The 19,993-nt window shown below is 36.2% G+C and overlaps 1 protein-coding gene across 8 annotated transcripts in view; it reads left to right on the forward strand.

Annotated features, from left to right (window-relative positions):
- The window catches only part of Tn (tripartite motif containing protein thin), a 71,275-nt gene that overhangs the window by 31,439 nt on the left and 19,843 nt on the right, over positions 1-19,993 (forward strand). For all 8 annotated transcript variants that reach the window (XM_070297774.1, XM_070297777.1, XM_070297775.1 and 5 more), the window contains 6 exons: positions 333-514; positions 1,382-1,615; positions 8,644-8,993; positions 9,613-9,888; positions 14,696-15,023; positions 18,366-18,601. In XM_070297774.1, the coding sequence (XP_070153875.1) occupies positions 335-514; positions 1,382-1,615; positions 8,644-8,993; positions 9,613-9,888; positions 14,696-15,023; positions 18,366-18,601 (1,604 nt within the window). In that variant the 5' untranslated portion in view covers positions 333-334. The remainder of the gene's footprint in view (positions 1-332; positions 515-1,381; positions 1,616-8,643; positions 8,994-9,612; positions 9,889-14,695; positions 15,024-18,365; positions 18,602-19,993) is intronic.

A 19,993-nucleotide genomic window follows, 5' to 3' on the forward strand; every position in this document is an offset into this window, starting at 1 on the left:
ATATATATATATATATATATATATATATATATATTTATGGTTTTATATAATATTTTTTTAAAATAATATTTATATCGCATATGTTTATATATTGAATGTGTTGTGACGTACAAGAATATATATATATATATATATATATATATATATATATATATATATATATTCTAAAATACATATGGACGTATAAAATGTATGTATGCATATATAAAATATTACATGTACATGTATATATAAACTGCATGCTTTATATAAAGGATTCAATAAGGCAGATAACTTTTTTTTATTCTCTTTCATATAAAGCAGACAAGATCGAGATCCTTTTCTTTTTAAAGGTATGGAGCAGTTCGAGCAGCTGCTGACCTGCGCGATATGCCTGGACCGGTACAGAAACCCGAAGCTCTTGCCATGTCAACACAGCTTTTGCATGGAGCCGTGCATGGACGGCCTCGTCGATTACGTTCGTCGACAGGTCAAGTGTCCAGAATGCCGTGCCGAACATCGTATACCATATCAAGTAAGAGTTACTGATTTTTATACGATATGTATGTTACAACATCAATGTTGTAAGTGATAAAAATATTTTTAAAATAAAGAAAATAATTATTTAAAATGTCTCCGATCCGATTTAATACTTAACATAAAATGAAAATAAATTATAGATGCATATTATATTGTATTTAGCTTCTCGCGGTTTCGCAAAATTTATACGGGGCACATTTGCGCAAGCTGTTGCGGCTCGTCGCCTTGTCGCGTTTATGTCTTTAATATATTCGCGGTGCAATAATAATGGGTAATAATGCGAATCGGGGAGAAGTCGATTTGTCTGTGTTACTTTGCCGCATAAGTTAAATGTCCTTCTTATACCCGATAGCATATGCGACGTTTACGTGCGAGAGCTCATCTTTATTCAACGATGAATCCAAACGCGAGAGGACACCCATTGAACCGAGTGTACTCTCGCGTTTCAAACTCATGTTGTCTTCCGACTGTTCGACCGGTTCTGTTTTCGCGGAATAATCCAAGGTGTTTACGCAGAAATTTAACAATGTTCTCGCGTAGCATAACAAAATTATGCAATTATATTTTCAGAAGAAATAGGAGAATTAAAAAAAAAAAAAAATACGTTCGTTTCATTATTATATATAGATGATTTTTTTAAATACGGTATTTTACAAACAGATGTTCGATAGTAACAATGATGACTTATTTCCTGATCTACAGACAGTAAATTTCAATTTGTTGACAATGTTACTAAAGGAATGTCATGGGCGCATTGTATAATTAGTTCGCGCCATTACGCCGATTCTAGTCCATTAATAACCGGCGTACCCGGTACATTGGAAGGCTAATCGAACCGATGATACATCTCTGCTATTTATAGGGCGTGCAAGCCTTTCCGACCAACGTAACACTGCAACGATTCCTGGAATTGCATATCGAGATCACTGGGGAACTACCGGACCCGACCAGCGGTCAGACCATGGAACGCTGCGGTGTTTGCTCAGAGAAGAGCTACTGCTCGCTGTGCGTTCATTGCGAGAAGAAATGCTGTCCCGAGTGCAAGGACGCGCACATGGATATCCTGAGACGCGAAATTGCGCGCATCAATTCCCAGGTATGGCGCTAAACATTTTTCACGGAATCACGAAATGTCTGAAAAGTCATTAAAAATCAAGAGAAGTCTAAAAAGTAGCCATGAACGAAGAAATTCGAGCTGCAATTTGACAAAAACTTAGAGTATTAGGGAAGATGATAATAATGGGAAGATAAGAGAGAGATAATTAATTTATCGAAAATATTTACCGATATTCCAATACACCACGTGAGTCATTATTAAAGTACCTTGCGACCGTGAAGTGAAACGAATCACTTCTAATATCTCCTTTCATTGTCGTGTAATTTATCGATATTGATCAACTTTTCCCATCTTATATTCGAAAAGCAAGTATTGGCTATGAGAAATTTATAGCTATACCGATCGTGGAAATTAATTTAACCGGTTGCATAACTAATTTTCGCTTTGGCTTGTTGAGTACTAGTTAGCTCGGGAACTGTTGTGTTACGGTATCCCCGGGTATTGGGGTGTACTTTAAATTCGTTACATTTCACCCTTCAGCAACGGAGAATTTATTACCGCAAAACTTTACGCATCGCAATTAACTGTGTACGATAGGATAGGGAACAAGATTGTGACCTAGATTTTTCGCTTTCTACAAACGATCGTGAAATATAAAACTGTTAGTTACATATATCAATAAGATTGCGGATCCTCAATTAAATAAAAAAATTCGTCAAGCTTTTAATCCAGTGGTTTGTCCCAAAATCGCAAAAATCTTCAAACTCTTCTTGTTGTCTCAAGATTAAAAATATTATTAGATATCTCAAGATTTAAAATTATATTATAGAGTTGAGAAATCATTTTGTAACTTAAATAATCTTAAGATACAAGGCTCAAAGGATCCGAATGAGATTATAAGAAATAAATTTCTTTTTGGAAATAATTGAACGAGCAAAGAAAATTGCAACTGTTACCTGTGTTTGATTTTATCAAGAACTTTATTTATTATCAAGAATTATACGAGACAAGCGTGCTAGATTGTATGGATCGAGCAAGATGATGTTCAGAATCGTGCAAATTCGCCGCGTGTCTCTAGAAGTGCCTCGATGAATCACGTCTATTTCCAGTGGCGGCATAAACTACGAGACGCCGTCTTTGAGACAGTCCAGAGACACCCTGATCGTGTATCGATAAGCGGAATATTGCGCGTGTAAGATTCGCAACCACATTTCAATCATCTCGGTCGAGAATAGATTGCCGTTTATATTTCATTGCATCCATCCTTCGATTATTTACAAACGTACAAAGATCGATAAAATAATACAGATAATGCGTTATTATGAGAAAAGTGTATTCTTCACTTTGGAATATCTTTTTATATATTACAAATTAAAGTGCATCAAATATATATGCATAGAAATATATATATATATAATAAATATATGTTTGATAAAAATTTAATTGTGTGTGAAAAATTTTATTTAGGTGTACAAATTCTATTAGGTGTACAAATAAGTTTCCGCCGTTTGACAAAAGTTGGCGCCACCAGTAAGTTATGGTTAAAATTGTCAGATGTAAAACGTCCTTATCGTAAGATTGGACATCAGTCAATAACATAACCTTAAAATATTAGTGATTTTTTATCAGTATAATATATTCTTTTGTGTGCGAAAATGTCGAGTTTTGAGCCGAATAAGCGTCATTTGCGGGAACTTTTGATTTACTTCTTCAATTTGAAGAAATCTGCAGCTGAGGCGTATCGATTGCTTGTAGATGCATATGATGAGGCTGCCTTAAGTGAGAGAAGTTGTCGTGAGTGGTTTCAAAAGTTTAAGAACGGTGAATTTGACATCGGAGACAAAGAACGTAGCGGAAGGCCGAAAGTGTATGAAGACGCGGAATTGGAAGCATTATTGGATCAAGATTCGTGCCAAACGCAAGAAGAACTTGCACTTACATTGGGAGTGACTCAAAACATCAAGTTCCGTTCTTTCACAATAAATGCCCAATTTTTGATAAAAAACGGCGGAAACTTATTTGTACACCTAATATTTTAGAAATTATATATATTTAATATTGAAAATTATACGTAATTATATATCGCATAATTAAATTCTTTCTAAAGAAAGATCGACTGTAAATATTAGCCGCGTAAAAATGCACAAATAAAAGGCAAGAAAAATATCTTAGCCTTTTTGATTAGATTAATTTATTTATTCTGCAGAGAAAAAGCAGGAATATAAAAATGTTTTCTACCTTTTATGTACATAAATCGTTCATTTTTGCTTCTTGTTTTACATTTTCCATGATTTAATTAAGTTAATGAGCAAATTCCAGCGTTGTGAAAAATTTTTCAAAGGTAAATCAGCGCTTGAGGCGGCATTGGGAATTTTACCGGCTCTAATTAATTAGTTAACAACTGGACTTTTCCGTTTCGCGACGTTTTCACCTATACAATCTGCTCCGTATAATACGCCAGTTTTCGTTATCCTATGAATTGCACTTGAAAATTTATGCGGTAAAATAAGTGAACCACTTTAGGATGACCTTAATTAATTTTAATTACCCACGATTTAACGGATAGTATATACACGTCTCGTGAAAATGTGCATGCTTTATGAGAGCATAAAAGGCGATAAAGAATAATTATTCCCGAACGTATGTGGAGAAAGAACAAATTGGACCACATTAATTTCGCAAAATAGGGTGTAAAATAATTCTCTTTTACAAAGTTTGTTTTATCCATTTTAATAGTGTGTACCTGATTTAATAAATTTGAAAAAAAAAAACAGTCTCACTCAATGTTCCATTTACGTTCCGGTATGACACTTCGTAAAATTGCGTTTACGTTCAATACATTGAAAAACGGATATTTCTAGCTGTTTTATTTCATGTCGCGCACAGATGTGTTCTCTGTATGCGTGTGTATTTCCGTATAAAATAATATTTCTTCTAAAGCTGTGCCGTTCTCTAAAGTGCATTTATCGCGTGTGATTTAAGCCATTGATATAATTTTTATCCAGCACTCCGGAAAATTTCGTTGATTATCGCGACATGAGAGCAACAAATACTTTTGCACACGTGTTCATCTGCACGATATATCCTGTCTAAAAATATTTGATTTGTTTATTTTAATTGCTCGCGATTTAACCGATTTAAAACCAATTTCAACGGTACGCACGACAGGCTGCAAAATCACGCTTGAAAATAACGCTTCTCTGCGTTTTGCCAAGCATAAAAGCAGTTTCTCGCGAAATAAACGGTAAAATCGTCCATCGATTTTGCGGAAGAAATTATGATATTAACGCGTTAAAATATTTCCAGTGAATGCGTATCCCTTGCACTTTTCTCTAATCTTCAGCAGAATAATAGAACTGATTATTTTAATTCTTCAAATTCATTACGTAAATCGGACACAATTTTATTCATGATTATTGCATATATACGATGCGATAAAAAATATATTTAACGATATACATAACATTTTTTTCACACACATTGTATAATATGTGTGTGTATATATATAAATATAATAAAAAAGCAAATATAATAATATAAGAATTATATGATTTAAATATTTTTATAATATAATCTCTTATTTTTTGTATATATATAAAAGTATATTATAAAACTATTTAAATTATGGCAATTCTTGTCATATTTGCTTGTGCTTATTATGACAAGCATTCTTATTTTAGATTTATCACTTACCGTACACGTGCAATTTTTTACATAATATTAATATTAGTTTTCTTGAAAAATATGGTTGTTTGAGAAAAAATATCTATTATATCTTACCTCTTCAGGCGACGCTACATTACGTTGGAATTCGCCATCGACATTTCCGGGTGGATCGTAACTACACACGAGATAAACCTTTCCATTCCATCCGGTGGCAATACCGATACCCATCAATTTCGTATCTTTCCATACCAATTGTGTGAAATTACGCACGTATTTCAAATTCCTCGGTTGTGGGGTGTCGTAATTGTAATACCTGTTCTCTTGATACCTGCATACCGAAGTAATAAATAAATCGATTATTGTGGAAAGAGAAGATGCGACTGAACCTTTTTAAATATAAAATTAAATTATTTCTTTTTTCGGGAAAATATATTTTGAAAGATATACAGAAAATAGTATCATCAATTTTTAAATTTTAATTTTCATGAAATTTTTCCCGAGTTAGAAATAATTGCGAGAGATTCTTTTTATATTCTTTTTTATTAATGTATGCTTAAATTTGTCATGATAATTGACTTAAATCTTATTACATTGGCATAACAGATTATTGATTATTATATAAATATTCTGGTCTGTACAAGCTGTGTTCTCTTGCATTACTTTTCATGTACGTGTCAATATCCGTTGCGCAAATTTCTTACCAATATTGCACCGGCTCTTCGGGAAGCATTCTCCAATGCGGATGTCTGACGTACACATTTTCACCATACGGTATATAAATTTCCTTCAGCGCTTTCTCCTCATTTTTCGATAAAGTCTTCGCCAACTGCTGAGCACGCTCGTTCAACTACACAATTTTAAACATCCGTATAGATGGTACATATTACTTAAGATATAATAATACGTCTTTTCTCTCGCACACAGCGTTGTTTATTATAAAATTATGCAATAAATAATTAAATTTAAAAAAAATGACACGTAGCTAAATTTGAAAAAAAAAAATGCGGTTTAGAATTTTTAAACGAATAATTTGCAGCAAAGATAAAAAGTGATATTTTACCTTTTCATCTATTTGTAACGGCGGCGAACCGTGAATGGCTCGGTATTGATTGTGTACCTTTAGGATATCTTCTATGAATTTAGATGGATTTTCTCTATATATAGAGCAAATCTTTTCTGAGCCATAAATAGTCTCCATTTTTTTTTTTTTTTTGGTGTTTTAGAATTGATTATAAAACATATTATACTTTGAATTTCCCCATTTCCGACATATCACTTATTAGAAAATTAATGAAAGATTTAAATGAAAAAATAAATTAGTAATGCAATGCTTTCCATATTTTAGGTTACACGGTGATCATCAACGCGAAATCAATCATCGAGTCGAAACAATCGCAAAACATTACGGCATTCAACATATTTTACTATGGCTAGTTTGTACTAATAATCTCCCTCTGAATTACAATTTTAAAAGAATCTCTTTCTGTATCTTAATTAATTTATATCGGGATGCGAATTCACATCGGTCTTAAATGAACGGCATAATTACATTTAAATTATATATATGGCTATGAAAATATAATGCGTCGAGTCTGAAACGTACGATGTGAAACTGCCAGAAGCTTCAGAGCCGGAGCCTTGCTCTATGATATTTATATGTCCAGATCCCTCTCTTATTGCTTTCACTATGTACGCTCCGTGTTCATTCAGGCGTCTATATTTGGGACCGGGGCAGTTATAACATAACTATTGGGTTGAGTAAAAAGTCATTGCGTATTTTTTGTATGTTTTTCAAAGTTATTTATATATATAAAGAACAAAGATCAATCAATGATATATTTTCCGTTTTGTTCGATGACTTTTTGCGATCTTTCGGTGAGCTTCATAATTCCCCGTTCGTAGAAGGACCTGTCTTTATTGGCGAAAAACTGAACAAGGTGCTGATTTACCGCCTCATCTGAATTTAACGTTATTTTACGCAAGGAGTTTTGAAGAGAGCGAAACAAGTGGAAGTCTGACGGCGTAAGGTCAGGCGAGTATGCTGGGTGGGGCAACACATCCCATCCAAGCTCCAATAATTTTTGACGGGTCGCTAAAGATGTGTGTGGTCTCGCGTTGTCGTGATGGAACACAACTCTTTTACGATTGACGAGCACCGGACGTTTCTGGATGACAGATTCGTTCGAACTGTCGAATTGCCGACAGTACACATCCGAATTGATTGTTCGGTTCCTTGGTAGAAGCTTAAAAAACACCACACCCTTCCAATCCTATCACACTGAGAGCATAATCTTCCTCTGATGAAGTTCTGCTTTTGAAGTCGTTTGAGGCGAATCATCACGTCGGGACCAAGACCGTTTGCGTTCCACATTGTTGTAAACATTCCACTTCTCATCACCAGTTATCATTCGTTTCAAAAAAGGATCGTTTTCTTCAAGTTTCATGAGCATATCGCAGATGTTTATACGCGTCGTCAAATGAACTTCTTTGAGTTCACGAGGAATCCAAATATCGAGCTTGCTTACGTATCCCAGCTTCTTTAGGTGGACGTGAACATCTTTTTGACTGATCTTCAATGTTTTTGCAATCTCTCGTGTCGTGTAACGTGGATTTGACTTGATCAATGCCTTTATTTTGTCGTCATCAACCTCGGTAGGCCTTCCTGACCGAGGAGCATCTTTGAGATCAAAATCACCAGCGCGGAATTTCTTGAACCAGTTTTGGCACTGACGTTCTTATAGAGCATCGTCACCGTAAACTTTACGCAATTTTTCACAAGCTTGACGCGCGTTCTTCCCTTTACGGAAGTAAAACAGTAAAATATGGCGAAAATGCACAGTTTGGTCTTTCATCTTCAACTTGTTGTAAAATCTCCAAAACTCAACCAAATCGCTCAATTTTTTTTTTAGAATGAAGCTTAAACCGTCAGCTGTTAAACGATATATGACAAACATATGTGTGAATGACTCTAGTACTGCCAAAACTGAACTAATGCCATCTGTTGCAAAAATACGCAATGACTTTTTACTCAACCCAATATTATAAAACCTAAATATAATCGTCGACGGGTTTGCCTATTCCTATGATGTCCAAAACGAGAGAAATTTCGATTTATCAAGCTTTCATGTATGAGTTTCAAAAGTCTAGCCGGAAAAAAAAATGAAATATCTTTCGAAAACATATAAGATATATATCATACGCTATAATTTTATTTCATCTTTCGTCCGATATCTCTAAGTGATTATAAATTTACATTAATAATAGCGATAATTGAACGCGTTCACCCACGCCCGTCATGGCCATTCGAATAATCGATATCGCAATCGCGACACGACAGCTCGTAGACTTAGCGCGGAATTGCATCTCTGGCTTGTCAAATCTCGACAATCTTGTGTTGCCAGGTGCGCAGGGGTTTACACAGGCTGCAGGACGCGCTGGCCCTGGTGGAGAAAAACACTCTGGGCCTGCAAACGAACTGCGCCTCGGTCGCCGAAGAGGTGGACGAGATTTATCGGAGGCTGAGCAAGGCTTTGAAAGATCGCACGGAACATCTGCGTAACGAGGTCGATCGATACCTCGGCACCGAGCTCAGAGGCCTCATTCAGCTCAAAGAGAATCTCGAATTGGAAATCGCGAATATCCAGAGCAACTGCGATCTAGCGGAGGCGCACATAAACGAGAATGTACCGTGGGACGACGCCGAGTTGCTGGACACAAAGGAGCTTTTCCTGCGTACAGTGGAGTTTATCAGGTTTGACGCCATATAAAAATTACATTGATTCAAGTGAAATAATCGTGTTAAGCAACCGACGAGGTATCGAAGGGCGCAATTCCGTGGAAATGGCTGTACACTCGCGATCAGATAATATGCCTCATTAGTGATTAACATATCGAATTAATAGCGCGATTAATTTTAAAAGCTTTTCTACGTCCGTAGAAATTTCATATATGCTAAATAGAGAAGAATACAAAGCGCACGTAATCCTTTCTAGAAGCATCATTTAAATGGAATCGCTCGCGTAACTCTGGGTTCAACCCAGGAGATGCATCCAGTATCGAGACGATCGATGTCGTTAGCTATACGCAATTTTTTCCGCCATCGACGCAAGATAAATGTAAAAATAAACAGGTGCCAGATCGAAAATAATCGCGCGTTAAAATAAATCATGCTCGATATTGAAAAAAGGATCAATAGATTTTTTTATCAGTGGCATAATATTGTTAGGTGAAAGGATGACGCGCGTTGTAAGATACCCGAATATATTTATTATACGCTTTTGTCATTTGTACATCGAAAGAACCTAAACCTGCAATTAGTTTACGAAATGAACGATTCGCGACAAATGAAGTCGAGCGATTGTCTATTGCAGGAATTTCGAATACGAGGCGGGGGATTACAGCCGGCGAGTCCGCTTCGTGATGGCGCACGATCCGAATCAGCTTGTCCTTCACGTAGCGGGTTATGGCGAATTGAACATTAAACCGGAAAGCGGAAGCGGCGGATTGCTAGGGAGCTCGAGCAGTTTAGCCCCACCCGGAGGTTCGCCTGGCCTCATGAGGAGCAAAAGCGATCACCGTCTCGCTTCGCAGTACAGGCAACAAGAGGAGGAACGGCTGGCCAGGAATCGATACGTTCCCGAATACGAGTAACTATTGCTTGCTTTTACGTCTCTTATCCTGGATGCTCGCGTATCCGGGTATTATTTGTCGTAATCGCGATTGCGTTTCCAATTGCTTTTCTGAAACTGTTGTCGTAAGCTGTTTACTTGTTGCGCTGATGAATCGAACTTTATCGTATTATATCTGTAATATGCAGGGTGTCCCATTTTAAAGGACCCACTCAAATATCTCAGAAACACTGCGTTAAATCGAAAAATGTTTCAAACAAAAGTTGTGTGGCTTCAAGGGGGCCATAAGATGGTGACAATTATTTGACCTTGGAAAATCATTTGAAGGTCACGTGAAGGTCAACTTTAAAATCTTAAATAGAAATCCCCACTTTTTATTTAGCACTCTTGTAGCTGACATCGAGAGCTTTCCAAAACACTATAATAAAGTATTTTTTTATTAAGTACTTTTTGAGTTATTTTATATTTTAATCTGACATATTTTGATATAAAAAATTAAATATCTCGTAAAATATTTAGTTTTTGATAATCTTACCGTAATATTTCTATGTACAGAATAATGAGACAAATCAATTAGTATAAAAAAAAAAAATTGTTTTTAAGAAAATTAATTACAATGTATTTTTTTAAACAATTATTTGTTTTTTTTGGCACTAATTGATTTGTCTTATTATTCTGTACATAGAAGTATTACGGTAAAATTATCGAAAACTGAATATTTTACGAAATATTTTATTTTTTATATTAAAATATGTCCGATTAAAATATAAAAGAACTCAAAAAGTACTTAATAAAAAAATACTTTATTATAGTGTTTTGGAAAGCTCTCGGTGTCAGCTACAAGAATACTAAATAAAAAATGGGGGTTTCTATTTAAGATTTTAAAGTTGACCTTTACATGACCTTCAAATGATTTTCCAAGGTCAAATAATTGTCACCATCTTATGGCCCCCTTGAAGCCACACAACTTTTGTTTGAAACATTGTTCGATTTAACGGAGTGTTTCTGAGATATTTGAGTGGGTCCTTTAAAATGGGACATCCTGTATATATATCTTTTGATAGTATTTTATATAGAAATTATATATAGGATAGTACATTTTTTATTTATTATATTTTTTTTAATTATATTTTGTATAAACTCTCGCCGTAATACATTACAAATGTTCTTTTATATTACAGTAATACTATCGATTTATAAAATGATTCAAATCTTTCTAAAAGCAATATTTGTCACACGCTTCATAAAGCTTGAAAAATATTAAAGTATCAGTTGGAAAAGAAAATTGTTCGGCATGATATAAAACTGCTTCGGGAAAGCTATTTATATAAACCTCGACTTTTTCAGTAGCAATAGCAATCTGACTTGATTAGAAAAAACTTCCAGACGGTGAAACTATTTCTTCCGCCATTTATCAATGACATCAATTTACCCCCGACCGTAAAACCGGTTAAAAACAGCAAGACAGTCAAGACGGATAAGAAACGTTCTTGAATCGTTGGAGTAACGATCCGACAGATCGTTACTCCTTAATTTATGGCGCCAAGATTCGGTCTGTGTTTGCGAAATGATAAATCAGCCGTCGCAAAAAAATTCTTATTCTTATTTACGAGGCGAGATGTATCGCGCGTCGTGTTTTCCGTGCATAAAATGATTGTGAATAATTTCCGTGTCGTCCAATTGCGACCGCCATAGGGGCGATGGATATATTTTTTTTTCCTAGAATTGAGCCATCTTGAATATAAAAAATACGTGTCTATTATTTGCAATTAGCAGAGACATGTTTATGATATATAATTAAGACAATTGAACGATGTCTTTAATCTCTACAATTTTTTGAATCTTCTAAATAAGAATTCATACAATTTTATTAAATGTAATAATTGCAAAAATATCTTTACATACATAAATTTAGCGATAATAATTTTTTAAAGTATAATTTTAATATTACAATATATATATATGAAATAATATTTCCATACAAGATATTATTTGCGACTATTATAATTTTAACGACATGATTACAATATAGGCAAAAGAATAGTATTTATCTTGGCATAAAATAATACTTTTAATTGATAGCCACAGCGTAAAACGTTTTTAAAGATATATATTATATAATTAATATTTATTTTACAAAATAATCGTGCGCGTAAAAATAATCACAAAACTCATATGTTCCAATATATGTATATATATATATTAATTTCTTTCATAATTTTATATTTTACATATTTTATATAAAAAGTATAATTATAGTTTATTATAAAGCATTTTATTTTATTTAGTACTAATTCGATACGTCGGAGGAAACTGGATATTTTCCGAAATATCTCACATGTTTATTTCGACATAAGTTATAAATACGCATGCTTCGGCATCCTCTCATTTTCTTCGTCTCTCTCTCTCTCTCTTCCTCTCTTTCTCTCTTCTCTTCTATTCCGACTCAAAGGTACCATCAGCTCGGAATAGGCGCGTCGGGTTTAATTGCTGCCTGTTTCGTGCAATACCAGTTGTTAGAGGCTCTCGCCAGTGCGTTTTATTAAGCAGCTTCGTCAAAATGTAAATTAAATGCTTTAGATACGCGCGAGCGCGTATTTTTTAGTAATTTTAACGCTCGCGAGTTACAAAGATCCACTTCACATGCGGGAATCGCGTTCGTCCCCTCCCCACGACCGTTCCAATCCGCCTTCTATATATATTTCGTTTCTTATATAATTACAACAATTGTGATTGCGTTTTATGATCACTTGTCGTCTCATCAATTTGTGTCGCTCGCGCTCGAACACAGATATCGTTGAATTGTAAATGCATCTCCATGCGATGCATTTTTATCGCGCGGAACGTGCGCATACCGCGATGTTTATTTTTGACACTTGCCTTGTGATATTCGAGCAGAAATCCCGTTTTATCCGTATTTTTTTTTTCCACAATACGTTCCGAAAAGCGCGCGTGTTCGTTCTCTTTTTGCGTGGCGTGAAAAGCCGAAATACACAAATGCCCGTCAACGGCGTTGCAATTTCTGGCGCATGTTCTTGCCAGCGTTTTGGAGCGTGACGACACCTGATATCATATCACGGAAATGTAGCTAAATGGTCACGTGCTCAAAATCAATAATACTCCATGATATTGTAAATAGTGCAAATGCAGATAGATAAATAGATAAAACAATTCTACATGCAGTATACACACACACACACACACACACACACACACATACACACATATACGTGTATGTTATCTGTAAATATTTTAGAATTATAGTACAAATAAAGAAGATTATTTGTACATATATTGTATAATGCATTAGCGCGCGTACGGAAAAAGATTTTGAATTATATTACATATTGAATTATATTATATTTATTTTCGGTCTCTCTTCTCTTAATGAGGAATAATAATAATAATTTATCATTTATTTAATAAGCTTGATTATTCAGTAATTTATAAATCTGTAACGTTTTAATTGTAATGTTTTTTTTCTCAAATTTTATAAAAATATTTTTAATATAATAAAATACATTATTATAATATTGTAGAAATAATTAATATTTGGAAAAAAACAAATGCTGTTTGCTGATGGATTCTTAAGATTTTTATTAAAATTGCAAGATATAAACTTTTTTAGTAAATGGCATCTCTCTCGAATTCGAAAGTGATCAATTCTCCAAGCTCGCGTCTAATTATTTCCATCCGCTTCGAGTTTGATTGGAATTTTCTCGCAATCTTTATACATAAATATTATTTATTTATATCGATTTTTGTATATATCTTATCGATCGTCACGTATATAATTTGTATTGATTAGCGAAATGTGTTCTCACTGATTTACTGATATAAAAAAAAAACACATAATATAAAAAATTTTAATTATTTCAGTAAATTTTACAGAGATTTTTTATTAGATGACAAATAAAAATATCAAAATATCTGGTTAGAATTTCAATTTTTGTTATATTAAATTTGCATTGTTAAAATAATTATCATATATCTTTTTCCGTCAGCATAGAACATAACACGTGACACTGTTGTTGACGGCATGCTTTGACATTTAAAGAGTTAAAAGATAAGGCGAAAATTTTGTGAAGCCTATCAGCGAGCTTGAAGGGAATATCGAAGAGATGATGTGAGGGTAGAAGATGGAGATCCCCTAATATCATTTCGTCCTGTCACCGGCAATCCTCCGAATCGCCCTCTCAAATCGAACTGAGATAATCTGACTATAAAGCAGGTCGCGTTTCAGCGTAGGTAGGACTTGTCATTGGTCCCTTGTCATAATTTCAAGTGACATATATCAGAGACACGTGTTCTTGTGTGTGCGAGAATGATAAGTTATTATTCGATATGATAAATTATTATTCTTTTACGGAGAAGGGAGAGACATTTTTTTTATGTTCGCAATACACGTGGTCCAAGTTAATATCTATGTCTGACTTTTGACTGACTTGATCTACTTACCGTTCACTAATTGTAAGAGTAAGCAATATAAAACACATTTCAATTTTGTTTTCTTAATTTGTGAGATTAAAAATTTTTGTTTCTTTCTTTTAGCATATTAATTAGACAATCTCTGCTAAATAATAATTTATATTGTTAGCTCTGTGAAACTTGATCGGATTGCTTTAAAAAATAATCTAAAAGTCGATAAAAAAAAAACACTTTTTTCTCTCGTATAAAAAAAAAGATCTAACTAAGCTGTTTACTCCATTTATACAATTTATCGAGACGTCGTGGAAATGGATTAGGGGAGAAGGAATTAGTGAATTCTCCAGATTAAAGCGAATCAATTTCTCGGCGACAATCTAATTGATGTCGTTATTGCTAGATACGAGGCGCCGGAGTACGAGGTGCCCAGGAACAAGTCGAGATACAGGAGTCGATTTATGCGACATCGGGACGGCGACGATTCCGACGGCGACTCCAGATCGACGGTGAGATTCACGTCGACGACGCCGCAGGAGTCGTCCGGTGTGCGCGAACGTGTCCTGGATACGGAGGACGCCGCGCGCGGTCCCCTGTCCGGTATATTTCGCCTGACGGACTCGCCGCGTATTATGAAGAAGCTTCAGGAATGCGAGCGAGCCGGCAAGAGAAAGAAGGAGGAACCGATCAGTCAGCCCCAGGTGCAGCAGCCTCAAACGCCCAAACCTCAGGTTAGAATAGCATGCTTCTGACAGCCCGCACACGTGGCCTTCGAAGCTAAAGTGGATCGAATATATAATTTGTCGGGTCAAGAGTTTAGATTTAAGATAATATCTGGAAAATTAAGATACGTTCTCGAGCCGCTTTAATTTCGAACATTACGTTAACTCGAAAGTATCTGTTAGTGCATAATAAATTTTCTTGGAAAATACTCAGAAGTGATAATCGTAGAAGCAAAGGGTACTGATTAAATAATTAGTGAATTATTGGTCGAATTATATAGCAAAGAGAGAAGTTAATTGCTGTCTAATTTCGATCGGGGAAGTAATATAATAATCGTTTGCATGAATCGCATTTGAAATGCAGTGATTCGTTAACAAGAGTTTGAATATAATGGTATAATTGCTGTATTTGGTAAGTATATATTCCACATATATTTCTCTATTTTTATGGTAATTAATTTATTTTTCAAGTGAGTCGAAATAAGCGGTCAAGATTCATTTTATATAATATAACATAATATAATTTAATATTATAATATTATTTGGAAAAATTTCAACGTGTGACCTTAATATCGGAATAAAATATAACATCATAATGAATAAAAAATATTTCATACTTTGAATATATAACTTGCGCCGTTGAATAAAAATTCGATACAGACATAATCCAGATACATTTACCATATGAATGTATTTTGATGCAATGTATAAATTCTATGCGAGGTCTCTTGCGAGATCTCTTTCAGCCCTACGTATAAGCCTTCCTTAGATCGCTCAATTCTTATATCGGGGTATCAATTTGTTGCCTTCTGAATCAACTGTCTCAACTTTCGTAAAGATGCGCCGATACGATACATTTCGCATGTGTGTGTATGTGTGTGTGTGTGAGAAACGTGATCGTCCCTCGCCTTTATTTCGATAATGTGTATCCGAGCCCCCCAAAAATTTGCTACAAAATAATCTCAAAGCAATTTGTATAATCGCCGAAGGATTTTCAAATGTGGTCATTGATATTAGGTGTACAACTTTGCTTCCGCCGTTTTTTTCCCGAAATTCGAGGCTTTATTGTAAAAAACTGGTTATACATTTATGATTCAAAGTACTGTCCATCGCTGGCCACTACTTTTTCCCTCTTTTTGACTTTGACTCAAGTCTTCATTAAGTAATGCCTCCAATTCTGCATCTTCGAAAACCTTCTCTCTTCCACCGCTATGCCGGTCTTCGACGTGAAAATCACCGTTCTTGAAGCGTTGAAACCACTCACGACACGTTCTTTCGCTAATAGCGGCTTCACCATAAGTATTTGAGAGCATTCGATGAGCCTCAGCCGCAGATTTCTTCATATTGAAGCAGAAAATTGAAACCTCCCGCAAATGACGAGAATTTGGTTCGTAAACTGACATTTTCAATCGGGAATAACTTTATGATACAGGCACAAATCGACTAATGTTTCAATGGGGTTATGTTGACGGATGCCCAAGTTTATCGCACGACGTCTATGATCTATTTATTTCGACCACTACTTACCGCTAAAGCCATCTATAGGAAAACGGCGGAAGCAAAGTTGTACACCTAATAAAAACGACACTTTCGCTAATGCATCGTTACATAATGAGTTCATAAAAATTCACATCAATGGAAGCGTATTAATTGACAAATAGTTCGTCCGGGACATTCGTGGTTTTTTTTTTTTTTTTTACCACACATAATGCACGGTTTTACCATTGCTCCATTTGTTTCCCCCTCCCTCCCCCCTTCGACGTTCATATTTTAAATGTTGATGCAGCACGGCGTTCAGTTGATTGAATCGAACGATCGCGCGATTGTTCGGCATCTATATGCAAATCTGCTGGCTGTTGTAAATTTTTTCATGCCGAAAAAATATATTGTACATTCCACACGTACCTAAAAAGAGAGAAAGAGAGAGCGTATCGGTGAATTTAATTGTCATTCTCTGCTTATCGACACGCCGTATATCACTCCGCGTCGCATCAATATTTAAACGGCTAGACGTCGATGATACAATTCATTTATGGCCACGAGTTTGATCGCTGCGACGGGAATTAATCTTGCATGCATTTTTACAAAACACTCAAAAAAAAAAAAAAAAAAAAAACACTCGTAGTACGTTTGATAAATTTGACATGGATGCCGATAATAAATCTTCAGGAAACATTGAAGTCTTTATATATAACAAAGAAATATTTCGTGCGATATAGCTGTTATAATTCGCGTTTTTGCAAATTTATATGTAAGAGTAAAAATTTGGAAAAGTATTACGACTAATGATGTAATGCTGCTCCACTGACAATGAGAGAAAAAAAACACAGATCTGAAAATTTGATTCTGAAATCTTGATCGCAAGCTAATATATATATAATGAATAATTAATTAATCAATTAACGAAGAACATTTGAATGGGCGTTCGTGTATTTGACGACATGGTATTTATTTTTGACAGTGATACCTCCGCACTTTCGCGCACACGGAATCCCTTATTATGGCAGGAGAAAATAAACGGATGGACGCACGAACTCTCCATGCTGACGGCCGATGCAACGAACGAAATTTGTTCGATGTCGCGCATCCCATTGTTCGGATGATAGCGGCTGGTGTTAAAAAGCTCAATGAACGTACAAAGACAAATGTCGGCCCCCGTACACGTAACGTGGACCGCTATTTTAATCTATGATAATTTATATCGAGTGCTATACACGTCATATTTATGGATTGCGATTGACGAAGTGTCAACCATTTACTGAATTATATAGCGTTATTTTGCTACGATTTCACGTACTATCAGCAGAGCTAGCTAACGGAATACACGCGTGTACATAGATAGGACATAGATAGTGAGAGAATAATATATATCGAATATGCATAAAAAAAAAAAAAAAAAAACATTGTATTTTGTATGAAATACTGCGAATGTGGAGATAATACAATAATTTTACACTTTTTATTACGTCTCATCATTAATACGCCACCCGCTTAATTCCGTATTTACACGCACCTGTTTACGCGGGTGCAGGGCGCATCCCCCGCGTAATCTCCGCACCGATTCACGTATTCGCCACCTGTCGCGTACACGCCATAATGTCGCATTTAAATGCATGTGCGGATAGCACGCGTTCCGATAAATCGCGCGACGCATCGAACGCGGCTGCTGCCGCGAAGGGGACAGACGCATTCTCGATCGTAAACCTCGGCACGGAGGATGTCTAGGATATTCGAGATGATCGCGAGAGGAAGAGATGGTCGCGAGGCAGGCGCGCGTTTTCGCGACGGGCAGGGCGCGTTTTTGCACGCGCAGCATTACTTCTCGCGAATAAATGATCTTCTGACGCGCAGGTACAAGTGAGAAAGGTACCGACCGCGATGGCGAGACAGACCAGCGAGGACGACGAGATCTCCAGGATCAAGAAGCAGAACAAGAACGCCGCGGCGACCGCCACCGCCGTCGCCGTCCACGCCGAGACGGTGGAGGAGAGGCAGCCGACGTCGACGCCCGTTTCCGCGCATCCGCCACCGCCGAGAGAACTTCCGGAATCCGAGGAACAGCCGGTCAGGAGGACGGCTATCGCCAGGTAAGCGCGCGGACAAAATCGTCGAAATTTATCACATGAAAAGTTAGCATATAAATGTAGCGGAGTAGAAGATATGAGAGAGAAAAAATTATTTGCTTATAAAAGCTTTATGAACATGAAAATTTTGACATAATACATGTATTGGGTTGAGTAAAAAGTCATTGCGTATTTTTGCAACAGATGGCATTAGTTCAGTTTTGGCAGTACTAGAGTCATTCACACATATGTTTGTCATATATCGTTTAACAGCTGACGGTTTAAGTTTCATTCTAAAAAAAAATTGAGCGATTTGGTTGAGTTTTGGAGATTTTACAACAAGTTGAAGATGGAAAACCAAACTGTGCATTTTCGCCATATTTTACTATTTTACTTCCGTAAAGGGAAGAACGCGCGTCAAGCTTGTGAAAAATTGCGTAAAGTTTACGGTGACGATGCCCTACGAGAACGTCAGTGCCAAAACTGGTTCAAGAAATTCCGCGCTGGTGATTTTGATCTCAAAGATGCTCCTCGGTCAGGAAGGCCCACCGAGGTTGATGACGACAAAATAAAGGCATTGATCAAGTCAAACCCACGTTACACGACACGAGAGATTGCAGAAACATTGAAGATCAGTCAAAAAAGTGTTCACGTCCACCTAAAGAAGCTGGGATACGTAAGCAAGCTCGATATTTGGATTCCTCGTGAACTCAAAGAAGTTCATTTGACGGCGCGTATAAACATCTGCGATATGCTCATGAAACGTGAAGAAAACGATCCTTTTTTGAAACGAATGATAACTGGTGATGAGAAGTGGATTGTTTACAACAATGTGGAACGCAAACGGTCTTGGTCCCGACGTGATGATTCGCCTCAAACGACTTCAAAAGCAGAACTTCATCAGAGGAAGGTTATGCTCTCAGTGTGGTAGGATTGGAAGGGTGTGGTGTTTTTTGAGCTCCTACCAAGGAACCGAACAATCAATTCGGATGTGTACTGTCGGCAATTGGACAGTTGGAACGAATCTGTCATCCAGAAACGTCCGGTGCTCGTCGATCGTAAAGGAGTTGTGTTCCATCACGACAACGCGAGACCACACACATCTTTGGCGACCCGTCAAAAATTATTGGAGCTTGGATGGGATGTGTTGCCCCACCCAGCATACTCGCCTGACCTTGCGCCATCAGACTTCCACTTGTTTCGCTCTCTTCAAAACTCCTTGCGTGGAATAACGTTAAATTCAGATGAGGCGGTAAATGACAGCACCTTGTTCAGTTTTTCGCCAATAAAGATAGGTCCTTCTACAAACGGGGAATTATGAAACTCACCGAAAGATGCAAAAGGTCATCGAACAAAACGGGAAATATATCATTGATTGATCTTTGTTCTTTATATAAATAAGTGACTTTGAAAAAC

This window comes from Polyergus mexicanus, unplaced genomic scaffold, assembly GCF_030449975.1.
Source record: "Polyergus mexicanus isolate NDT 795.1 unplaced genomic scaffold, iyPolMexi1.0 SCAF_6, whole genome shotgun sequence".
Taxonomy (NCBI): Eukaryota; Metazoa; Arthropoda; class Insecta; order Hymenoptera; family Formicidae; genus Polyergus; species Polyergus mexicanus.